The sequence below is a fragment of the Lepisosteus platostomus genome, chromosome 1, assembly GCF_059453375.1.
Source record: "Lepisosteus platostomus isolate fLepPlt1 chromosome 1, fLepPlt1.hap1, whole genome shotgun sequence".
Lineage (NCBI taxonomy): Eukaryota > Metazoa > Chordata > Actinopteri > Semionotiformes > Lepisosteidae > Lepisosteus > Lepisosteus platostomus.
Window position 1 is genome coordinate 61690339 of NC_142611.1, and position 23467 is coordinate 61713805.

Below are 23467 nucleotides of genomic sequence, written 5' to 3' on the forward strand. Positions count from 1 at the left end.
AACCTTACTTATGCTCTGATGAGAGGAGGCAAAAAGTAAATTGTAGCAGTTTCTTGAAAGAAGCCATGATATTAATCTTGACAGTATGACTGGGTTGTTTGACTCCCACAGCACTTTGTGCTGTACATACAGTTTGTACAAGAACAACCTGCCATTGTAGCTAGATGTGTGGTGTTCAGTGAACAGGGGAAGTGTAATCTACAATCTTTGTACTTCAGAATAGCACAATAAAACAAAACTATTGGTTTGCAACAAAAACGTCACTGAGATAAAAGGTTATTGGAATAGAAAAGATATCATTTTATAGGCTGAGTCTAAATGAACCATGTTGTGGCTAAAGTGATTCCCACAAGCTCTGTTGTTGGCCACCCTCAAATCTGGAGTACAGTATCATAGGCTTTTATTTGTTAATGGTTTGTTAATATCGGTTGGAAATATTCTGCTTTAGGAGCCACATTTGTTTTTAATGTCCTTTCCAATTTGTGAACATTTGCCCAGTTCTGTCAGAATGTTAATAAGGTGCTTAGTCTCTTTAATGTGCTTTAAACTAGAAATCATGTAAAAGACTGAAATAAACCACCTTAAAAGGAAAGCTAATTTTGCTTTTTAATTGTAGTTGTGTCTGGTGGAAGCTACCAAGACCAAAAGAATGTTTAGATGTCTGATAATGGAATTGCAAAGAAATTATTGCTTGAACACGAACCTGTTCATTTTATATTGGAAGTACTAATTCATGTTTTTACTGTATAACTAAAAGTGTATGAACAGAAAATGGAATTGAAATCAGTGTTAATCAGCTCTATCAGGCCTGGCTATAGTAACTCTGAAACTTGGCAGGGCTGACTGTTTTTGCAGTAGAGGCTTCATTTTTCAGAACAGTTTCCATAGCAATCTGGTATAGAACAAATGGATTACATCTCTAAAGAACAGCCTTTTTTATTTGGATATCTTTGCAGTGCTTAATTTACGGTTTAATGCCATAGTATCTATCAGAAGATGTCTCTTGCTTTTACAACCCCTTGTTTACCGAGTCCTAACATGTACACTGGCACTGAGACATAAGGCTAAGTGTTTATGGTGGCTCAGATTCAGCATTGTGATAGTCTGCTCCGTTCCAATAGAAAAAGGACTAATGTAGTTTAAGAAAATACAGAAGCTTACAATTGAGGGAGGGCAACTTGGACTTTTTATTTTGTTTGGTTTCTAGTAGTTAATTGCTACATTTCATCCAGCCGTTTTTTTTAAAGGAATCATCTTTGATGACATGGCTGTGTAGCTTGTCTCGGACTCCCACAACTTTGTTGAAAAATGTGTCCCATCATCAGTTTATATTGTGCTTTCCCCTACTTTACACATGTGTGCTTGGGCTGATGTTCTATGGTTGATATCCAAAGAACTTAATTCTTGAATCGGGTTCCTTTGTAATTTTCACAGTTCACATCTATTCAGTTATTTCAGCCTGCTCAGTGCTCCGTCTGAGCATGGTAGTGTATCTGGTTGCTCTTCCTTGGACTGATTACAGAGCCATCTTTTATTTTTTTGTAACATGGTGACCAGAATTGTACACAATCTAAAGGAGGTATTACCAATTTTTTTTATAATTTAAACATGGTGTCATTTGATTGAAAGTTAAATTTATACTTGTAACATTTAAAAAAAAACTATTTGTAAATATTTTCTGTATTAAAAGCATTTAGCTTTTTTCTTTGTCACTTTGTCTTGAGCAAATCACAAGTACGTTCTTCATGCTCAGCAGTTGTCCATCTTATAGTATGATCCTGCTACATACATGTAACAGCTTCCGGGCATCCGCTAGGTGTTCACCCGGACATGAATTTTGTCTAAATATTTTAGTTTTTCCTTTGTATTGTCTATAGTTGTTGCTAATTCTATGGTTGTGTTTTCTACAAACGTGACTGAATTACTTATTACACTAGACCCTTGATCACTGACCCCCATGGGTCTTGATGGCCTGAAAAGGGACCTACCTACCTTGATCACTGACCTAAATTAGGAAAAGCTGTGGTCTTGATTTAAATCTGTGGTCCTCCCATAGTCATCACCCCAGATTCATTTAACCAATCCTGATATATGTTTTATCTCGGACAGCTTTCAATCAAAAAAGGCTCATTAAAATCTAATTTACCAAAAGCCTTCTTAAAATACGAACTTACAATGTTCTCTTTGTACCGCTTACTGATGTTACTTGTGGGAAGAACACTTACTTGTCAGTAAAGCAGAATCTACCTACTTTAATTATGTTGACATGTTTTTAGTAGGGTTCTAGGACATTCTCCTGTTCCTTTTGGCAGTTAGTAGATAATTGATCTGAGAATCGCGCCCAGCCTTTTTTTAAGACAAGCCAGGGATTTGGCTTCGAAAACATGGCTGGGTAGATTGTTCTGTTCTCCCACAACCCTTTATGTAAAGACGTCCCTGCTGTTCTCTGAAGTGAATGCACTTCTGTGTAGTTTCCACCTGTGAAAAATAAGTTCCTTGAGCTTGTCAGTGTAGAATATTCACTTAAGCCCTGGATGGTATCTGGTTTCTCTTTTCTCGACTGATTTCCTTAACTGAGTGCCTCACTTTTTTTTTGTGGTTATTAAAATTTTACACAGTATTCTGAATTACTGTAACTTATTAGTAGTACAATTTTAGCAATATCACTTGCTTTAAATTCTACACCTTTAACTATATAGTATAATTTTTGATTGGCTTTTAGTTTTTGCTACCTAAACGTAATACTGTGCACTTGCCCACATTAAACGTTATCTGTCAGGTGTCCTCCTAGTGCTGAGTTTAACATCTTTTTAAATTTCATTTGCTGCTTCTACAGTGTTTGCCAATACTTATATTTTGTATTGTCCTCAAAGTTGCGTAGTTTCCTAGCTGCACCAGAGTCATAACTAAGATCCCTGTGGTACTCCACTAATTGCATCACCACAGTTTAACATTCACCCCTTTTCTGTCCTTTTTCTGACCATTAACGAACTCTCAGTCCAGACACTCATTTTCCTGAATGTCTACAGAATTCAAGTCAGAATTACGTTAACTGTTACTGTAGTTCTGATTATGAGTTATGATTAACATTAGAGCATTCCATCTTAAAAACATCGGGTAAAACCAAGTCAAAGCAAGGCCTAGTTCACAAATCAAAGTCCCAGTCAACAAGGGCTACAACGGTTGATCTCCTGGCTGAAGTGTACATTTAGTCAGTTTGCTATCTAGCATATACAGCAGTAAAGCTCATGGTAGAGCTCGTTGGACCACGTGCAACTGGAGGAATGCTTATTTTTATATAAGAGGGTAAACCTGTCTTTTAAGGTTCATGAGAAAGGCTTGTCCCCATTTTTTGTTGGCTTTAGATTTAAAATCCACTTGTGTGCCGAGATGCCACATCTTGTCACCAGACTCCTGTAGGAAGGGCTTGAGTCTTTTGAAATGCAATTTGTAATTTGTGATGCATACTGCATTTTGTCTTTGATGTGTTAAATGCCTGTCTGTGTGTGAATGCAGAAGTGCCACAGAACTGCTTGAGACCGTTTCACATCTGTTGTGTAAATAAGGTTATTTTACCATTCATATTGTTGGGTGTAATGCACCAAGCTTTGCCTTTTTCATCTGACCTTGTAATTCTGAGACCACAATATAAAAAGTCACAAGCAAAAAAAAAAGCTTTATGAAAATAAGAAAGTTGTAGTTCCAATACTGTTAGGTTGGCATTTTATGGTGCAAAAATCAAAAATAAGGTATTTGTTTTTCTCATTATTTCCCTTTAGTATTAGCTGGTTGCTCTGCTTTCCAGATTTTTTGATAAGTGTTAAAAGCAACGTGTTAATCGCAGTATTCTATAGTTCTACTTAAAAGCTGCTCTTCAAATTGTTCCTTTGTCTCTACGGAGGCCCTGATCGCTGTGCCACTCACCCAACCGGATTTCAATGTATTGTCCAGGAAGTATGTGAGTTCATAATCTAAAGATATTAAGAATTCATATACGTCCTAGACAATATGCTGAAATTCACCTGGCAGAGTAGCACATTCGCTATGAAAGGATACCTGAAGTGCAGTACAATACCTCTTATCAGAGAGGGCCTGAAATCAACAATTTGTGGAAGAAGTTAAAACACAAACAAGACTGTGCTCTTCTGTGGTTTATCTTTAATTACTTACTTGTCTTGTTCCTACTTCCTTCTGGAACCTGGAACACAGATGCCTGTAACGAAAAGCTTATATGATGTTCATGGTAGCTGGATACAATTTCTTATTTTTCATTTTAGATATTGAAAGTATTACTGATACCTTTCTTTTAGTCACTCATCCAATTCATTACATTATCAATCAGTTGTATTTTAAGACTTGTTGGGTAAGGAGAACATGGCATCAATTAGGACAAAAAAAGATAGCTACCCAACACAGTGGACTGGTGTCCTGTCCAGGGTGTACCCTGCCTTGTGCCTGTTGCTTGCTGGGATAGGCTCTGGCTCTACCACAATCCTACTAATGTGTTTTTTTATTAAAATAAGAGCATAGGATAAATATTTCTATGTGGAACATTAAAAATTGTTATTTGCATTGCAGGGAGCACTTCATGCTGTTTGATAATGATGATTAACATTACTGATTGACACAGTGTTCTCTTTGCACAACAGTCTGTAACACGCATATAGTCAAATGATAATTAAAGATTGAATGTGTTCTCCCTCTTGTCCAGACTGGATTATATATATTTTAAATTGTATATGGATGTATAGCATACAAGCAAACAGACATGTTTATATAAACCCAAATATGTGTTAATAAACAAATTCAACTTCTTCATTTTTTTTTGGAGTGCTGTAATTTCAGTTTTTCATTCCCTTTAAATTCCCAGAACTTGTCAAAATTGCTCTAAAGTGTATACAGAAAATAGGTACTTTCACAAATACTCTTACAATTTATTCAATATAAAGTGTCCTACGGGGACAACCATATTTTAGATTAAAAGACAATGCAGAACTCTCTTTTCAGATAAAGAAAATATTTACAGGTTTTAGGGCACATCTTAACCTGAACTTTAAGACATTTTTAAATTATTTTGCTTGTGTGCCCAGTTATTAGGTGCTATTAGCACAGAGGTGCATGCAAGTGTAATATAAAAGGCCATTGTATTTAACCTCAAAATATTTTTATACATTTATGACCTTGCCCCTAATGCTTAAAGGTTGCGATATATGCATCTTTAGTAAACACGAGAAATAACACACACAGTGATTGAACTCTTGTGTAATACTTAAGGTCATTTTCGATTTCCTACATAAAACCTTACAAACAGTTCTGTGTTTGCAGTGAAAGCTTAATTTCTAATTAAATGTAAATTAAATTCTAATTGATTTACTTTCTAATTAAAGTGAGCACCTTCTAAGTGGAAGAGGGACAACAAGGTGGTTTCTTCCAATTGCTCTGGTTTCCTCCTACAGTCCAAAAACATGCTGGTGGGTTAATGGTCTTCTGGGAAAACTGGCCCTGGGTGCACCATGGGATGGACTGGCGTCCTGCTCGCGGTGTACCCCGCCTTTCGCCCGTTTACTTGCCGGCATAGGCTCTGGCTCCTCCATGACCCTGACCTGGGTGGAGAGGGTTGAAAATGAATGGATAATAGCATATATTATGCTGGTGGACCAGTGCGAGGGCCTCTTCCCTTTGGATCACAATGTCCAGGCCAATGTCCCAGTATGGGGACCAGGACACTGTGCTGCAGGAGGTGCTATTCTTTAGCGTTACGCTAAGGTTCTTGCTAGCTGGTCATTAAAGATCCCAAGGCATGGTTTATAAGATTAGGGAGGCCTACTCTGATCTTGTACAATCTGGCCATCCTAAAGAATCCTGGCCTTAATTTAGCAGATAAAACAATTGCTCACTTCTTCACTTCACCTACTAAGCAGGTTGGCTAAAAGGCGGCTTAGTAGTGGAAGCTCTTTCAGATCAATTGGGATGGTTGCTTCTTAATATTATTGGAAAGTTTCCTTTAATTTTCATTCAGAAGAATATTTTTTTTTTCCTTTAAAAAAATTGCTCTTCAGACAAACGGATACTTTCTCAGTGTATATATACAGTATTGATGGATTATCCTGTTGTGACTGAGTATAACTAAAAACACTCAGGGGGGGAAAAAGGACAGTTGTGTCTTTTTTTGTTAATGATTTTATTTACATTTTAGGCTTGAGCTTTTATACTTTTTAGCTCTTATTTTCTAAAGTGGCCTGCCATTCCTGAGAGACTGGAAGAATTGCCTCCATAACTTGTGTAGCTGCTGTCCTGATAAGTTATGTCAACCTTCTTATCTGTTTACAGATGCACAAAGCTTTGCCAACATAAGCCCCATGATCTGAAAGATGATGTATCTGAGAAGCAGTGTCCAGTCACAGTGAATTCTCGCCATATGAAAAAGGCTTTTAAAGTCATGAATGAGTTACGCAGGTATGTTATGGCAGTTTCCTTCTCTTGATAGTAGTTGCTAAAGCCTCCAGATTTGGAAGGAAACCAAAATGTAATATACCTGTAGATTACATTTTGTGTTTTTCCTTCATCATTTTGTATTCATGTTTATGCATGACAGGTGTCTTTAACCTTCTGTCACTTGGACCTGTAACATTTCAGTTTGCACTGTGATACCTGTAAAGGGTCAACCATGTATTGTTCTACTGAAATTACACTATTACAGTGGATATAATTTTGAAATTATTTTTCAGCTAAAAATAAATAGAGAGCATCATGATGGTTTAGTAGTTATAATTGCGTGTGTGGATTGTCTCTGGGTGCTCCTGTTTACTCCACAATCCAAAGAAATTTTGGTATATTAATTGGCTTCTGAGATAATTGGTCCTGGTGTGACAGTGTATTTGTGTCTGCCCTGTGATGGACTGGCGTCCCATCCAGGGTGTATCATTCCTTGTGCCTGATGTTTGCAGAGATAGGCTCCACCCCCCTCGACCCTGGGATCCCATGGGATCAATGACAACTTTAAATTGAGGAAATAAAGTTAATTAATTTAATTTAAGTTAATTGGTTACATTCTTGAAAATAAATGCTTTTTATTTTTTTTATTATGCTAGTAATATTGATCAGATATATATTTGAAAAACATTTTCTGATCCTTTTTAGTTCAGAACAAGTACACAGAGAAAACAAACGTGTGAAAATACCTGACATCTCTCAGTTTACATTTCTCCCCAGTGTATGTCATGTTATCCAGAACTGTTCACTCCTTTAAATAACCATTGAAAGAGACACTCTGTGTTTCTGTTAGTTGAGTACCAGAACTGGAGGAACTCCTGTGCAGCAGTCCTTCTGAAATATCACATTTCATACACATTGGTTGAGATGGTATGGACTGGATCATCAGCCTCTTCTCTTAGAGCAGCTGTCATAATAGCAAGGCTATCAAGTCTATTTATCGGGAACTAAACTTAATTTATTGTGGCAGGAGATGGTGTTTAAAGTCTTTCCACTTTGATTCTGCATTACAAATTGTTATTTTTTAGATGTTTTCTTAGCCCATTTGTTACCCCCGTTACCCTTCCTACTATTGAAGAACTTAATTGGCCCCTTAACCTTCCAGGTCAAACTTCTCATTTTTGCACATTATGGTATCAAACCGCTTTAGTATTTAGGTTAAGTTTTTATCACTGAGCCTGGAGATGGTTACAGACGAGCAGTAACTGGTCTTGACTATGTGCTTTTATTAAAAACATGCATTATGTTTGTCTTACTATACCTAAATATAACTTTTCTTTCCTGTTTAGCCAAAATCTTTTGTGTGATGTGACCATTGTTGCTGAAGATGTAGAGATTGCGGCCCACAGAGTAGTACTGGCAGCCTGCAGTCCTTATTTCCATGCAATGTTTACAGGTATGTATTCTGTTATAACATTCATTTTATTATTCTGATTTACCTAATAGTAATATACTTTATTTGGATTTTGACATGGTACTCATGTCAGGAATGTTTTTGGGACTAGAAAATATAACAATCAATAGAAAATGTACAATTTTTATGTGAAAGTAAACAAGATTATAACATTACTATTAGTCTGCATATACTCAAACAGTCATATCTCAGTATTTTACATTTGCTGTGTCTTTATTAATGCTTGGGCGGAGAGGTGGCTCTGTGGCTAAGGATCTGCGCCTGTGACTGGAAGGTTGCCGGTTCAAATCCCGCGGCCGGCAGAGGAATCCTACTCCGTTGGGCCCCTGAGCAAGGCCCTTAACCCCAACTGCTCCAGGGGCGCTGTACAATGGCTGACCCTGCGCTCTGACCCCAAGCTTCTCTCCCTGTCTGTGTGTCTGTGTCTCCATGGAGAAAAAGCTGGGGTATGCGAAAAGACGAATTCCTAATGCAAGAAATTGTATAGATTATTATTATTATTATTATTATTATTTTATAAAGGCAAATTACAACGAATGTAATGTCATTAAATAACAGGTGCATACAGTGTACAGCCTAAAACAATTTAAGTGTTTTAATGGAAGAATTGCAAAAATTATAATAAACCTGCTTTATTTGTGTGAGCTAGAAAGCTGAAGAATTATTGGATGGTTCAAACTTCTTTTCATTAAAGAAGCCATATAGTTTGGCCTCTATATTTCTGAGGTTGGACTGAAAAGGCAACTTGATTCCTAAAATTAGCTTTCACGTTAACCTTTGAAACTCTTATTGTACTATTAAGTAGTTAAAATACTCATGTTAATAATAATGTGTGGCAGGGTCGTGCTGTGATTAGCATTGCTGCCCTGCCCTGCAGAGCTGGGGCCCCAAGTTCCATTCCTGGGGTGCTGTCTGTGTGGAGTTCGTATGTTCTCCCGTGTTCAAATGGGTTTCCTATGGATGCAGTGGTTTTCTCCCACTATCCAAACATGTAGGTTAATGGGCTTCTGGGAAAAGTGACCCTTGAGTGAATGCATGTCTTTGTGTACGTGTCTGTGTGTGCTCTGTGATGAACTGGAGTCCCATCCAGGGTGTACCCTGCCTTCTGCCTGACGCTTGCCGGAATAAGCTCTAGCTTCTCCGCAACCCTGAATGGGATGAAGAGGTTAGAAAATAGATGGATGGATGTTAATTATAAACATTTATCACTAAGATGTAGGTAAGACTTCAGGTCTTGTTGATCTTGTAAGTCTAGATTTTTATCTTAAATTATTGTAAATTCAATAGCAAGTCCTCAATTTCTCCCCTCTTATTTATTGTGTTGCAGGTGAGATGAGCGAGAGCCGAGCCAAGCGAGTCAGGATAAAGGAAATGGATGGGTGGACTTTGGGGATGCTCATTGACTATGTTTACACGGCAGAGATTCAGGTCACTGAAGATAACGTACAGGTACTAACTGTTTGTACTGCACTGCAGCTCTTTAGACATTCCAGTTCTTCTTGCCTTTGTGACATACATTTGGAAAACTATTTTAGGAATACCCCCAAATATACAGGCCACAGAAATATAATAATATTATAATTATGGTGTTATAGTTATTATATAATTTACAGGGAAACATATACAAATGAAATAAGTAACTACGAGGAACATTCATTTGCCTGTAACAAGATTTATTAATAAAATAACATTAGTTTCATGTCCTGGAAGGGCAGTCCACACACTGTGCTAGGTAAAACACAAATATTACTGAGTAATCTCAATATTTTTCTCTGCCACTTAGAAATATGGAAAAATGTATGTCCTGTAAGTTCAGACCATTATATCCAGTCTGTTTGATGTAGTGATGAATGCAAAAGCCTCGTGTTTAATATTATCTTGAAAAATGTGAGGTATGTTTCTGCTTGTGTCCTTGGGAGTTCTCTGCATACCCCTTGTTAAGTTCTTCAGAGAGTAACTAATGACTGGCTTTATGGCTTACTTCAATGCCTGTGTTTAATGGGGCTCAACAAACTCTTTGGTTATTTAAAATATTTGACATACAAGTTCAAAGGAGTAGATCAAGAATTGAGTAGTTCAGAAGTAGTCTAGATGCAGCAATGACTTCCTGAGGGAACCCCCCATGTTTGTCAATCCATGAAGATTTTCACTCAAAATACAGCAAAGTCAAAATACAAAGTACATGTGCCCTGTAGTGGGGATGTCACCAATGTGAGTGTGAGCTGTGGTTTCTAACAGACAGTGACACTTCAAGCAGCAGCTTGGTTGGATTTCAGTGGCTCTAACTGACCTGGGATGTGGCAGCTCCTGAGGCTTGCCAGCTGTGCTTAATTTGTGCCAGAGACCCCCAGAGATAAGCTCCGGTGCATCTCGATTTGTCTGTGTCTTGGCACCTGTAAGCAGCGCTCCAGCGCCTCTTGACGTGAAGTTCACAGTTTGACACTAATTTTAAAGGCAGACACTCTTTCATGTTGTTCACTCCTCGATTACAGTTCTGTGAAAAGAAATCATTATTTGTTCTCTCTCTATAAATATCTTAAAAATAGACTTCATGCACATCAGAAAATGGGGTGGGACACAGGCTCTTGCTTTATTACACTGCTGACGTGTGGTGCACCCTGCCAGGTGTTGTAATGGGATGGCTTTTGCATTCCAGTGCTGTGTGCTCAAGCATTCAGACACGAGGAGGAAATTGTTTGAGAAAATAGTGCAGCACACTGCAAAAATCTGGCTAATGCTAGTCGAGGCTACTAGTTTAACCAAAAGTGCCTTCATCAGGCTGCATACCTGCCAAACGTTTACGGTTTTCAATACATGTTTAATTAAAGTCATGAAAGACTAGAGTTTTATCCGTAAAATAATATATATCAATATAGTTACCGCTGGGCTATACACAGTATAGACCATCATAATCATATTCTAAATAATATATAACAAATCATATATATGATATATAATGAATAATATATAATTATCTGAAACCTTGCATCCCCAGTGTCCGATTAAGGTTTTAGAAATTGCTAATTTAAGTTTCCCTGTTGGCATGTTGACAGTGGTGGTGTGAAAAAACAGTGACAGAGCATTACATTGATGTTCAGCATTATGTGACAGCTAAGTGCTCCTCGTTGCCTCTCATACATCTGCTTTCTCCCATTCACATTGAGCACCGGCACCTTGTGACCCACAAATTAAGCACTGCTTGAGAGTGAGGTCAGGTGATAATATTCATCACTTGTCCAGTCACTGCTAACTCCCCTGTCCGATAGTGCACGTTAGCTTGCAATTGGCATCTCCAAATTGAGATAACCATTCAGGCCTTATTCATCCTAAATGCTAGTTGTTTTGCTTAAAATATTGGAAAGCAAAGTGGAATTTCATGATTAATGGCATTTGTTGAAAACTCCAAATATTGAAAAGGCACTTGTTTGAGCCTGATGAGGAGATGTGGAGCCTTTTGTTTAGGGGGCTTTCACTTTGTATTGGATATTGATGGAAGGATGATGAGATTTTATTTTTAGCTTTTCAAAGCAACTTAATTGTCTTTCCCTAGAATCGGTTACCAGCACAAGAGTTTTGGGACTAGAAGGCTGTGATCAGAATTCTTCTGGACTTTCTGCTGTGTAATGTGACCTCCTTAGCAACGAAGAGTATTCAGTATTGTACATATCAGGATTGACAATGATAATAGTATATTATATTATGTAGCATATTCACTGTGGCTAGTTTCCCTCGATTAAGATAAATTTGTAATTGTCCTGAAAAATATAAAATTGCAAAACCCTGCATTTTGAATTTTTACAACGTTAATGTAATAGTTTTCCATGTCTGTTTTGCCACATGCATTGTGTTGCATTCAGCTGGGCCCAGAAGAAGGTTATGAGCCTTCTTTCAACTCCCATCTTTTGCCTCCTTTGATTGCTTTGTCTTCTGTTTCCGTAGCAACCACAACAGGAGGTCTTTTATCAATTGTAATGACACATATTGGACCTTAGTTTAAAATTCAGTATACCTAGGTTTAAAAAATGCTATTTTTGTTATCATTGTTCATTGCTCTTTGTTATGGTATTGTTCATTGCTCTTTATATAATGAATACAAAATGAATTGTATTGATACAATTGATACAATATTGGAATAGCTCCTCTGGACTTAAAGGTGTTTCTTTCTCCATTTATGTTGGCAAATGATTTAGTTGAATGCAGTTCCTATGATATTGATATTACGCTACTGCAACATTTCTAAAGTGATCAGGTATGAAAGGGACACTAAAACTGAAACTGAAATCCAGGAACTTTTAATACCACATAATATTTTTTCTTTTTTTTGTGATGTACATACAGTAGTTTCCATTGTCTATGTCCTGTAAATTGGTTGCTGGAAAATGTGCAGTCTTTCAAGAAACCTGATAGAACATCGTTAGCCGTTTTAGTTCATGCAATAAAAATAACCGCCATTCGTTCTTTAAGAACGTCATGGTTATAAATTGTTTCTGACGTTCGCTATAGTCTGAGAGCAGATGTCAGAAACCATTTATATACCATTTTGTTAGATGGTGATCTAATTGAAATTTGATGTCTAAATAGTTTTTGTTAATTGGTTTTATGTCTAGAGATGTGATGTATCTGTCTCTTTTAGACATTAATTAAAGTTAAGTATAACTTAAGGTGTGTAGATTACAGATCTTGAAATGCACTTTTATTTCCCTTACATCAGCATAAAACATTTGTGAATACACAGCTGGACTCTTCTGAATCTACAGAGAAGCTAATACAGTATGAGTTATATAGGTCCTACATTTGCAGTTAGTTTTTTCTGCAAGTACTGTACTTTACATAAGCACAGTAAAGATGTCTTCATTCCTGAAGTGTGCTAGCTTCAGTCTGAAACCACAGTCCCCAAGTTTAACCACGAGGCCACCCACTTCCCTTTGTGTATTTGTGGAGCAGATGGATGTAAATTTTTCTAGATTTCAGTGGGATGTGTGTTAGGGTTAACTTTGATTTGTACTGCAAACGGTGTGATGACTGACAACATTTATATGAGGAGTCTTTTGTGGTTAGGGCTATATAGTATGTAAGATCAGAAATGCATTATTGTTAGAATTAAAAGCTCTTAACTTGGACTGTGGTTTTAAAATGTTTAAGGTTTCCTGGACGTTATGTGCTGTATTAGAACATTTTTGCAGTTTGAAGATGGTGGCCATGTTTGATGAAATATTATATTTCTGTACAATCAGTTCTGTTTTCATTATTAATGTGAACTGTAATGATGCGACAATCAATACTGCCAGCTCTCTAGCTTTGAAACTGTCAGATTGGGAGGGGGAAGTAGCTACAATCTTGGCATTATTTTGTTTGCTAGTGTGAAAACCAATGCTGAGAATTGCAAGAGCTCAATGTGACAAAACTAGTGTCAAAGTACGATCTTCTGCCCTTTATAATCAGTGTACTCTTTTCACTCTTTATATTTTCTCTGCTTATGTTAGCTGCTTCTTGACTACAGGTTCACTAGCTTCCAAATTAAAGTAGAATAAGCCTCTGGAGTGGCCAGATTCTTCATCATCCAAAAAATCCCAGTAGTCATTTTATACTGTACTTGATTGGTGTAAGATCTTCTTCTTTTTCACAGCCTTAGTCCCAGACTGTCCTGGGGTCAGCTGCTTTGGTTGCTCTTCTCCATTTGTCTCTGTCGAGCACATCTTCCTCACTCACTTCACATACCTCCATATCTTTTCTCACACAATCTATCCATCTCTTTCTAGGCCTGCCTCTTCCTCTGTTACCTTCCACCTCAAATTCCATTACCCTCTTTGTTACTTCCTCAACGTCCCTCCTCATGATATGTCCATACCACCGTAACCTCGCTTCTCGCATCTTCTCAACCACATCCACCACCCTACATCGTCTACGGATTTCTTCATTTCTGATCTTATCCTTCATTGAAATCTGCAGAATCCATCTCAACATCCTCATTTCAGTTCTTCTCATCAAGTTCTCTTCCCTCTTTCCAACTGCCAAGCATTCAGCTCCATATAGTAATACAGGTCTAATCACAGTCTTGTACATTTTGCACTTTAACTTTCTGGGAATTTTCCTGTCACAGATTATTCCAGTTATTTCTCTCCACTTGTTCCATCCAGCTTTCACTCTTTGTTTTACTGCCTCCAGTGTTTCTCCTCCCTTTACCAGTTTTGATCCAAGGTATTTAAAGTCATCAACTTGTTTCAGTTTTCCTCCATTTGTCTCCTCAACATTGGTCATAGTATCTCCTCTTCTCTCCATTACCATTATTTCAGATTTTTCTGCATTCATTTTCAGTCCACCCTTTTCCAGACTCCTCTGCCATTTGAACACTTTCTCCTGTAGTTCTACTTCTGAGTCTGCCATCAGTGCCACATCATCAGCAAAGATGAGTTCCCAAGGCACTTCTGTTCTTACCTCCTCTGTCAGTGTGTCAATAATGTTTATGAAAAGGAAAGGACTTAGTGCTGATCCTTGGTGTACTCCAACTGTGATTTCAAACTCTTTTGTCTCTCCCTGTTGTGTTATCATCTTTGTAGTTGTATCTCTATAGGTTGCTTGAACTAACTTCACCATGCTTTCTGGTACTCCTTTCTTCCTCAAGCACCAATACACCACCTCTCTGGGCACACGGTCATATGCCTTCTCCAAGTCCAGAAAGGCCACATACAGCTTTTTCCCTTTCTCTAGTGTCTTCTCCTGTAACTGTCTCATCACAAAAATGGCATCTGTTGTGCTTTTCCCCGCTGAGAATCCAAATTGTGAGTTGTGGATCCTGATTATCTTCCTGAGTCTCTTGTCCAGAATTTTTTCCAGGATTTTCAATCCATGTTCCAGAAGTTTTATTCCTCTATAGTTTTTACACTCCATTGGGTCTCCTTTCTCCTTGTAGATGGTAACCATACTGCTTTTTAGATGGTGAGCTTTTTAAAACTACTTCTGTAAAAATACTTTAAATACTTAAAATACTTTAGTGACTTTGCACATTTTCTTTTGGTTTTATGCATGTAAAGAGTCTTTTTTGTGGCTAGTTACAAATTGACTCCATTTTCAGCATTTTAAAAGAAAGTGCTGAAATGTTTGAGTTGGCGGATTTGATCTTTTATTCTGCATCTGTATTGGGCAAGAAAACAACTGGAATAAAATCCTAAAATTGAAAACTAAAACGGCTATCAAAGTACAGAACGTGCTTGAAATGTGTGTTTTTTGGTTAAAACGTCAAAAAAGAAATAAGACTGTTAAACCTTCTTGATGTTGTATAATGTTTATGGGAATTAAGGCTGTTAGGGGTGTGCCCTAGTTGAAGGGTATGTGTTGTAGTGCAGGTTTCGGCTATTTCTGATCCCCCCACCCCAGATATGGTGTCTACAGAAAAATGTAATTCTAGTTACACCTTATAGTATGTATCTGTTTGAGTGTCTGTGAGCACGTGGCTAACGAAGTCTATGTGCAAAGTGCTGTGTACATAACTGTGAGGGAGTATATTGGATAAGAGCATGTTTTATTTCATTATTAAAATATGCCAGTAGTAATGCAATTTTTAACTTTCCTAGAACAACTGTAGCTAATTCCGACAGTTAAACCCTCTTAAATAATGTGACTAAAATGTTTTTCAGCTGGCTGCTTAGCTAAATGTAATTGATACACTCGTGCACAATATTCAGAAATTATCAATTTCTATGTAGTTTTATTTTCAACAGGTTTCACTTTCCACATTAACAGTAATATAATGCATGTGAGAAGACATTGAAGATTATTGATAAACTCTGCTGTTTTTCCACGGCATTAAAGGCTGTTACGATCTTGTGCCCTTTTCTGATTCCTAAATAGTTTTCTTACCTTACCTGAAGGCAGTATTATCAATATTCCTGTCTTTATTCATTTTTGTAGAGTGATTCATGAAGAATTGACTGTAATTGGCTTTTTACGAAAATATGAAAAATACCATACACTCAGCTGTAACCAAATTGGTTTTTCAAAGGGAAAACGTTTAATTTTCATTCCACTCTCGCAATTGTATTTTGTATGGATATTTCATGGATATATGTATCACTGTCTTAGCAAAGTAATGAAGAGTAAACTGGAACTGATATACTGTAAGAACTGAAAGTTAAAAACAAATATCAAGTTGACTGAGATCGTTGAAGTTGCTGTGAGGAGATGGAGATTCGCCAAATCTTTCAACTCAGTTTTGTTGGCCTGTACTGCTCAATTCCAAATGAGAAATGCAGAAATGATCATCAGGACATGAAGACTTCAGTGTATTAGGAAAAAACCCCAACTTGAATTATTTTTCAAAAGTTGAAGAGAAACAAGCATGAGACCTCAAGGAATTGTGCAACTACGGTGTTTGCAAAATTGCCCCCTTTTTGTGTTAATCATTGCAGTAGCGCGAGTCTTACATTTTGATATGAGCCTGTTATAAATGTTTACATAAGACTTTACACATCTGTTGCTTTGAGTGATGGCTTTGCATTGATGTTATTGATAATATTTCTTTTTTTCGTGTTTTGTTACCTAGTTTGTAGTGTAGTGTAGTGTCTCAAAGCTAAGCTAAGCTGTATAGGTGTACAATATCCTCTTCTTAATGTGGGTCTAATTTAAAGCTGGAAGGCTTCCTGAAACGAGTGCTGTTTGTCTGTGGAATTCTTATGAGTTAATTTTTTCCAACGTTTTTGTGCAATTGAAACAGTGTATGGATTTTTTTAAAATTGGGCATGTTTTTTTTTTTAAACTGAGTTGAGAGAATCTGGAATAAGCTACCCAGCCGTGTTGTCAAAAATGGCTTCTTCCCTGGTTTCATCCAAGAAATGGCTGGGTGATGTCTTTGGATCACTTAGCAAATACTAACCGGATGGGTAAGACAGGCTGAATGGCAACACTTATGCTCTTGCATTCTGATTGAATGTTTGTAGTAAATTCCTGTGACTTTTCTTTCCATGACAAAAATAAAGCTGCATCTGTTTCAGAAATATACAGCACCAATTCCATTTTTAGTATAACGCCATAATGGTATAATTAGAAAAACACCTCTGCTTCTTAATTTCAAAACTATCGTGATTGGGGTGTACCGCTACATTACTGTAATCTGCTGTGAACTACAGTATATGTTCACACCTTCTTTTCCTTGTACATGCTATAAAAAGATAAAAGTATTTTCTGTATCATCCTACACCGAGGATAAGTATGGAGCCTTGATATTAGTATCAATTTTAAATTACATGGAAGTGGTCAGTTTGGCAGCATTTATTGTGCAAAATGTGTGTTCCTTACATACACTTCAGATAATTTATGGGTCTTTTCCATAAGCTCCTCTTTTAGAATAAATTGTTGAGAGCTGAATTGTGCCTAGCCTTGCCTTCCTTTCTTGAATTTGAATTTCACAAGCTCTAGTCATTAGCACAGCAGTCAAACGTCTACACCTATCTGCATACTGATTTTATTGGTAAATACTCTTTCCTGATAATTTTTCTTCACTTTTTAGCTGTGACACATTTGTTACATTGATCCCCAATAATGTATAATGGCGGTTCTATGAATGAAGTACAATCCAGTCAATTTATTTTAATAGAGCAAAATGGATATACTGTCTCACCAATCTTCATTATCTACAACCTCTTGTACAGTCTGTGTTGAGCATTTCAGAATCTACCCTTTTAATCTTAAATATGAATATAAAGCTGTCGGACACATGGGAAAAGGAAAAAGTCTAGGATCTGTTCTTCGTAACATGTAATGGAGTCAAATGCCTTGCTGTACAGTAGTGTGCAAAGCAAGCCTCATTATCATTCTAGAGATGTCCATGTGGTAGGTGTAGAATGTTAAAACAAATGTCCTTTTCAGTGAAATAGAGGTCTAATTTTCATGTCTCACATACTACCAGATTATACAGAACTATGCAGTACAACCCAACAAGTCAATGATATCCGGAACAAAAGCAAAATGAGTTTATTTTACCATAGATTAGTATTTTATATTTGATTTGAGTTTTAGTTAAGCCAAAAAGGCCTTAAAGTTCTGCCTTTCAGTACTTTAACTTTCACATCTGTAGTAGCAATTAAAATATTAATTGCACATCCTCTGGTACAAGATCATGGGCTCACACAGGACCAAGTTGCTGCCTTGCTAGATGGTCCAGGCCTTTTAGTAATGTGGTCATAAACTTAACTGCACAAAATCTAAACTGGGACCTTGGCTTTGACTTTTCACTTCCTAAGAAGAGTTTGTGAATCGCCTTGCATCAACGAGAAACTTTTTATTATTTATTATACTTCTTCTTATTCTTTACTGCCAATCTTTCAGAATTTACCACATTATTATTAGGGAGGACAGCATGTACAATTGTAAAAGGTGGTGGCAATCACACATGATATTGTGACAAGAAATATTCATGTTGAGTCACCTTGTCTCCAATGAAGTATTTTTCGGAAGTTCCATTTTTCCATGACAAGAAGACCCTGTAATGCAAGATGGTACCGTGTTATGCTTGTCATGGATGGGGTGTTAAGATGCTGTCAAGACTATAAGAACACTCATTAACGGTGTAAGTGAACTATGTAATACTGGCAGGCTTCCTGCACTTGAAGACTTCTACAATGCACAAACTTTAAAACCCGGTTAAAATATAAGCGATTAATTTTTAATGTCTGAAGGATGTGTTCTTAGGGTTAATGGTCGTCTGTGCACTTGTGTACTAGCCCTGGATGGAGCATGAGAGGGACATTCCCTTGTGCTCTTTGCCTGAACATATACAACACACATGTGGCAAGATAGTCTTCCAGTCTCGCATCTTAACAGTTCAGCACTTGGTGATCTTGTTGCTTTTTTCAAGTACTTTTCTGCCAATCTTGGCTCCTCTCCACCATATTCAGAATTTACAAAGTGGCAAGATTGCTGCTTTTTTGGTAAGCTTTATAGCTTCACTAACGCTACATGAACTACAGGTGTACATGGTGGAATTGTAATGACAAATGGAAAGTGCTCGCCTGTAACTGGGAACTTTGAGTTTGGAGTGTAAAACTTAAAAAATGTAAAGGGATAAAAAAATTGATATTTAGATTATACTCTAAGATAAATGGATGCAGCGTTTAGGACGTGCTCTTTGAACCTAATTATTAGATTTGTCTAAATGTATATTATGTATATATGAAAAGTGGTTATGAAATGATAACTATAATTTTAGTCACATATTAGTCTTAGGCTAGTGTTGCCATTGATGACAGTACAACGCTCTGCATACTTTCTTAATGTTAATTGATATAAGTACAGAAATAAATAGTTAGAAGAAAGATTTACTGTAATCCTGCATCACAGTTGGCAACAGTATAGGTAATAATGGCCAACTTGAATTTTCTTATTTATTATTTATATTGATTCGAGCAGGCAGTTTTGGTCATTGTTTATTATTCCATTGTGACCTTGGTTCTTGTTGTCCCACTGTTTGTACTGAATGCATTCCCCGTTTCTTTGCTATTTATTCCCAAAGGTGTTACTGCCAGCAGCTGGTCTGCTGCAGCTCCAGGATGTGAAGAAAGCTTGTTGTGAATTCTTAAGCTCCCAGCTGCATCCCACTAACTGCTTGGGTATCAGAGCCTTCGCAGACATGCATGCATGTACAGAACTGCTGAATCAAGCCAATACCTTTGCAGGTAAGTACCACTGCAGTCTTGTTAAAAAGTGTTCATTAAAATAATTGTGTGTCATTAGAAAAAGAGAGAGTCAACAAAAATTAAGTGATACCATGAATGCACATGATGTACAATTGAATATTATGTGCATCTTAGTTGTGAATTGTAGGTCTTTAAGTCCTTTTTATTGTCTTATTTTAGACCTCATTCTAGATAATGTCACGGACTAGTTCATACTCTAAAATGTCAAAAGAAATCCCTAACAAGATTTCGCAAAGAAATAAGTAATTGAACACAAGTAGTGATTTAGTTCCATGCCAGATTTAAACAAACAATGGGATTATTTGGTCCTAAAGTAGTACAGTATGTATACTACAAACAGCAAATTCAGATATCACTTACAATGTGGTCTTATATATTGACATTAGAAACGTCTAAGGAATAAAAGTGGTTATCAACAGAGTTTTTATTTTTCTGTGTATAGTTTGGAGAAGAACCGATAAGGATAGCAGTAACTTAAACTGAAGTGGTACTCAAGGGTAACAAATGTTTTCTTAATCAGTTTGTTGGCCTACCTACGAGAGTGTTAAGACAGTAAGTATAACAAAGGTGAGACCATTAGAGTTCTGTACTGATGGTATGTTGTGAAAAGCAAAACATCTGGCAGATGTAGTGTAGCCAAGTTCAGAGTGATATGTCCAGGTAACAACAATATGAGCAGAAGATGGGAAATGCTAAGCTGCAAGGAGATACCTGTGAAAATATCTGAGTTGTGTTGGCATATCATTTGCATATTCTAGATATTTGGAGAAGCAAGAAAAAGCAAACAGACACAGTTTTAGGATACATAGTTAAAAGCGTAGGATGTAAATCAGGATATGCTAAAATTGTACAATAGACCCGTAAGGCCTCATTTAGGGTTTGTTGTCCCCACATAAGAAAAAAGGTTTTGTTGCTCTGGAATCAGTCTGCAGAACAGCAGTCATATGTGTTCCTGAGCTTTAAGGAATGTCTTACATTGAGAGAAATAATGGGAATGTTTTTAATCTTAAACTGAGAACACTATAATGAGACCTAATTTCACACATTCAAAATCCTCGAAGTTGATAACAGATCATCAATGAAATGCAAACTGGGGAACACAAATGGAAACTGAGCAAGTATGTATAAAATAGAGAGAAGAGGGCACTGTTTCACACAGTGTTAAGTTTCTGGGTCAAGCCAACCACCACTGTATTGAGGATGATACCCTGAGAAAACTGCATGAAACTGCATGAATGATCTCCTCTCATTTGTCAACTGTATGTCCCTTCTATGTGGTATGTGTGCAAATATTTTGACACCTTGTGCTACTTAATCGTAAATCAAGCCTATATCAATTAAAATCTGCCAAATTTAAATAAATTGGACTAGCTACTAATGCATTCTTAAAAACATGGGTTTTAAACCTACATTTTGTGTTTAAAGAGACAGTTTGTAAGAGCAGCTTTGCAAGTTCTTGTACTGATTAATCTCAATTCTTCTGGAAATGTAATCTTCTAGCCAAGACTAGGTGTGATAATAAACAGAAACTGCTAATAATGATCAAGTTAAAAGGGAATTTGACACTGAATTTAATCAAGTGCAGATGAGTCCATGTTGTACCATATTGTTCACTTTAGTCAGAATGCTGTAAAATGTGTAAATTGCACTGAGAACATAAAATTGCAGCACATTATATGCTGACTAAACCTGAATTTTATTTAATTTACACCAAATTCTAGATAATACAAACGGATTTAAAGGTGGCATTTGCACTTCTTTTAGAGATGCTCTGTAAAATAGTTTATGCTTTCATATCCTAAGTAAGACGAAATACATTACTGTAGACCTCAACTCCCATACTAATTGATTAAATCGAATATCTAATTTTGTCACAACATTATGTTAATGCATAATAAGCTTATTATAAAAGCTATGAATTTTGTAAGATCATTATCTTGGAGGACCAATGAATTACATATCGCATATTCCATAAAGAACATACATTCTGTTGGGCTCCTGTCACGCATTAAATAACAGGCTATTTTAATAAATGTGGATTATCAGTGTACCAAAATAAATTGGGACACGGTGTTCTTTTGTAAGCTAACTTACAGGTTCTGAAAAGCAGTTATCTGTTCTAGAGACACAAACTTCTTGCTTTAAATGTTTTCAAGTCTTCACATACCAAGATGCCTTTACCAAGCGCTGTTTGTCTACAGGTTTCCCTAGCAACAGGCTCTCCCTACAGACATGGCTGCTTAGAATGTACCGATTCTTCTAGCGATGGCTCTTTATTGCTTTCCTACTCGTCTTTCCACTTGAAATGGAGGGATTGAACACGAGAAGTGCTGTTATTCTAAAACCTATCAGTACAGGAATAAAGGGTGACATTCTGTACTTTTGCCTCATATTCATCTTTTCATCTCAAATCTGAATAGCTGGAGTATACAGCAAAAATAGCACTTTTGACTTCAGTGTTTCAGTACAAATGGAGGGCACTTTGTTAGATAGTCCTGTAGAACATCTCCGAGATTTTGTATTCACATTAGATGGCTGAACTAACTACCGTTTGACATAAAAAATGTTTGAAAGCCAAAGAAAAATTCTGAACCACGCTGATAACCATTTAAAAATTGTTTTTGATTAATAATACTAATAAATGAAACCTAAATAAAGCTCTTCCTCATTTAATTTGTCTTGTATTTTTAAAACACACAGGTAAACTATTTTGTACCACAGTGTTGACAGTAATCAGATTCCATGTGCCCCAGTCTTCTTTTTTTAATTTAACTTATATTTATTCCTAAACCTTGAGAAACAGCTGTAGTATTCTAAACTATAACATTCACCTTGCAAACATTTGTGAACAGATTTTATGCTTTAAAATCATTCTTATTCTTACACGTCTGTGTCTTTGGGAACAGACTGATCTTATTCTGTCACTAACAGATTATGATGGGCGACGGGAGCCTGGTATCCGCTAACTTGCTTGCACATGATCAGTTAAATAATATCGTAATATAATTGCTGTTATTACTGTTAGAAACAGCGTTGGGAGTTCACGTCTGTTCACAAGGCAGTTTCTCTTGCTTTACGTTGTTGCAACACCACAACCCGCAATAACGGCTAACACCAGTTTGGTTTATTCAAATATGAATTTGGTTTTAGAAGAAAATATTCCCCAGTGTTGCTGAGGTATCTTTTTTCCTACCTGCATGATATTGCTCATTCATTCTTGTCTTATCCAGCAGAGTTAAGAGAAGCTTAAACAAGCCTTTTCTTTCTTGCATAAAAGCGTAATGCCTTACTTGCTGGCGTTTCTAAAACTCTTCTTTAAATGAAATCCGCATGTTCACATCTGAGCAGATCAAATTCTACCTGTAATTACAGTTGCAAGCATAGCCTTTGGACTGGAGAAGAAGCATGTATGAGGTTTAAAAAAGAACACGTAGAGGTGGATTCCATGCTGAAAAGAGAAGAAAGGAAACGCAACGTTTCGGCTTTGGGTGTGAGCGCCCGAAGAAGGCTCCACAGCCGAAACGTTGCGTTTCCTTTCTTCTCTTTTCAGCTTGGAATAAACCTCTACTTGTTCCTTTGCAGCCCACGCATGCTCACAGTTTGCAGCATTTCTGAGAACCCTGGACACACAATCCCATCATTCACCTGTGTAGCACTCGGCCGATTTTGCCCCATTCCCCATTCTTGGGGAATCCCAGTCACGGTGGTGACATGACCTGTGCTCGAACCCCTGATCACAAAGTCCAACCTGCACTCAAGCAAGTGCCTTTCTTGGCTGCACCACTCCGAAGCCCCCACAGTTACCTCTATTTAATTGAAAATTGAAAACATACCTTTATACCTTGGCATTTATTGTCTGACTTCTTATTATGTA

At 37.0% G+C, this 23467-nt stretch overlaps 1 protein-coding gene across 3 annotated transcripts in view; it reads left to right on the plus strand.

Moving 5' to 3' along the window:
- The window catches only part of klhl2 (kelch-like family member 2), a 40721-nt gene that overhangs the window by 6871 nt on the left and 10383 nt on the right, over window positions 1-23467 (plus strand). For all 3 annotated transcript variants that reach the window (XM_088633314.1, XM_088633312.1, XM_088633313.1), the window contains exons 2-5: window positions 6331-6456; window positions 7782-7888; window positions 9234-9355; window positions 19410-19572. In XM_088633314.1, coding sequence (XP_088489440.1) covers window positions 6331-6456; window positions 7782-7888; window positions 9234-9355; window positions 19410-19572 — 518 coding nt within the window. The remainder of the gene's footprint in view (window positions 1-6330; window positions 6457-7781; window positions 7889-9233; window positions 9356-19409; window positions 19573-23467) is intronic.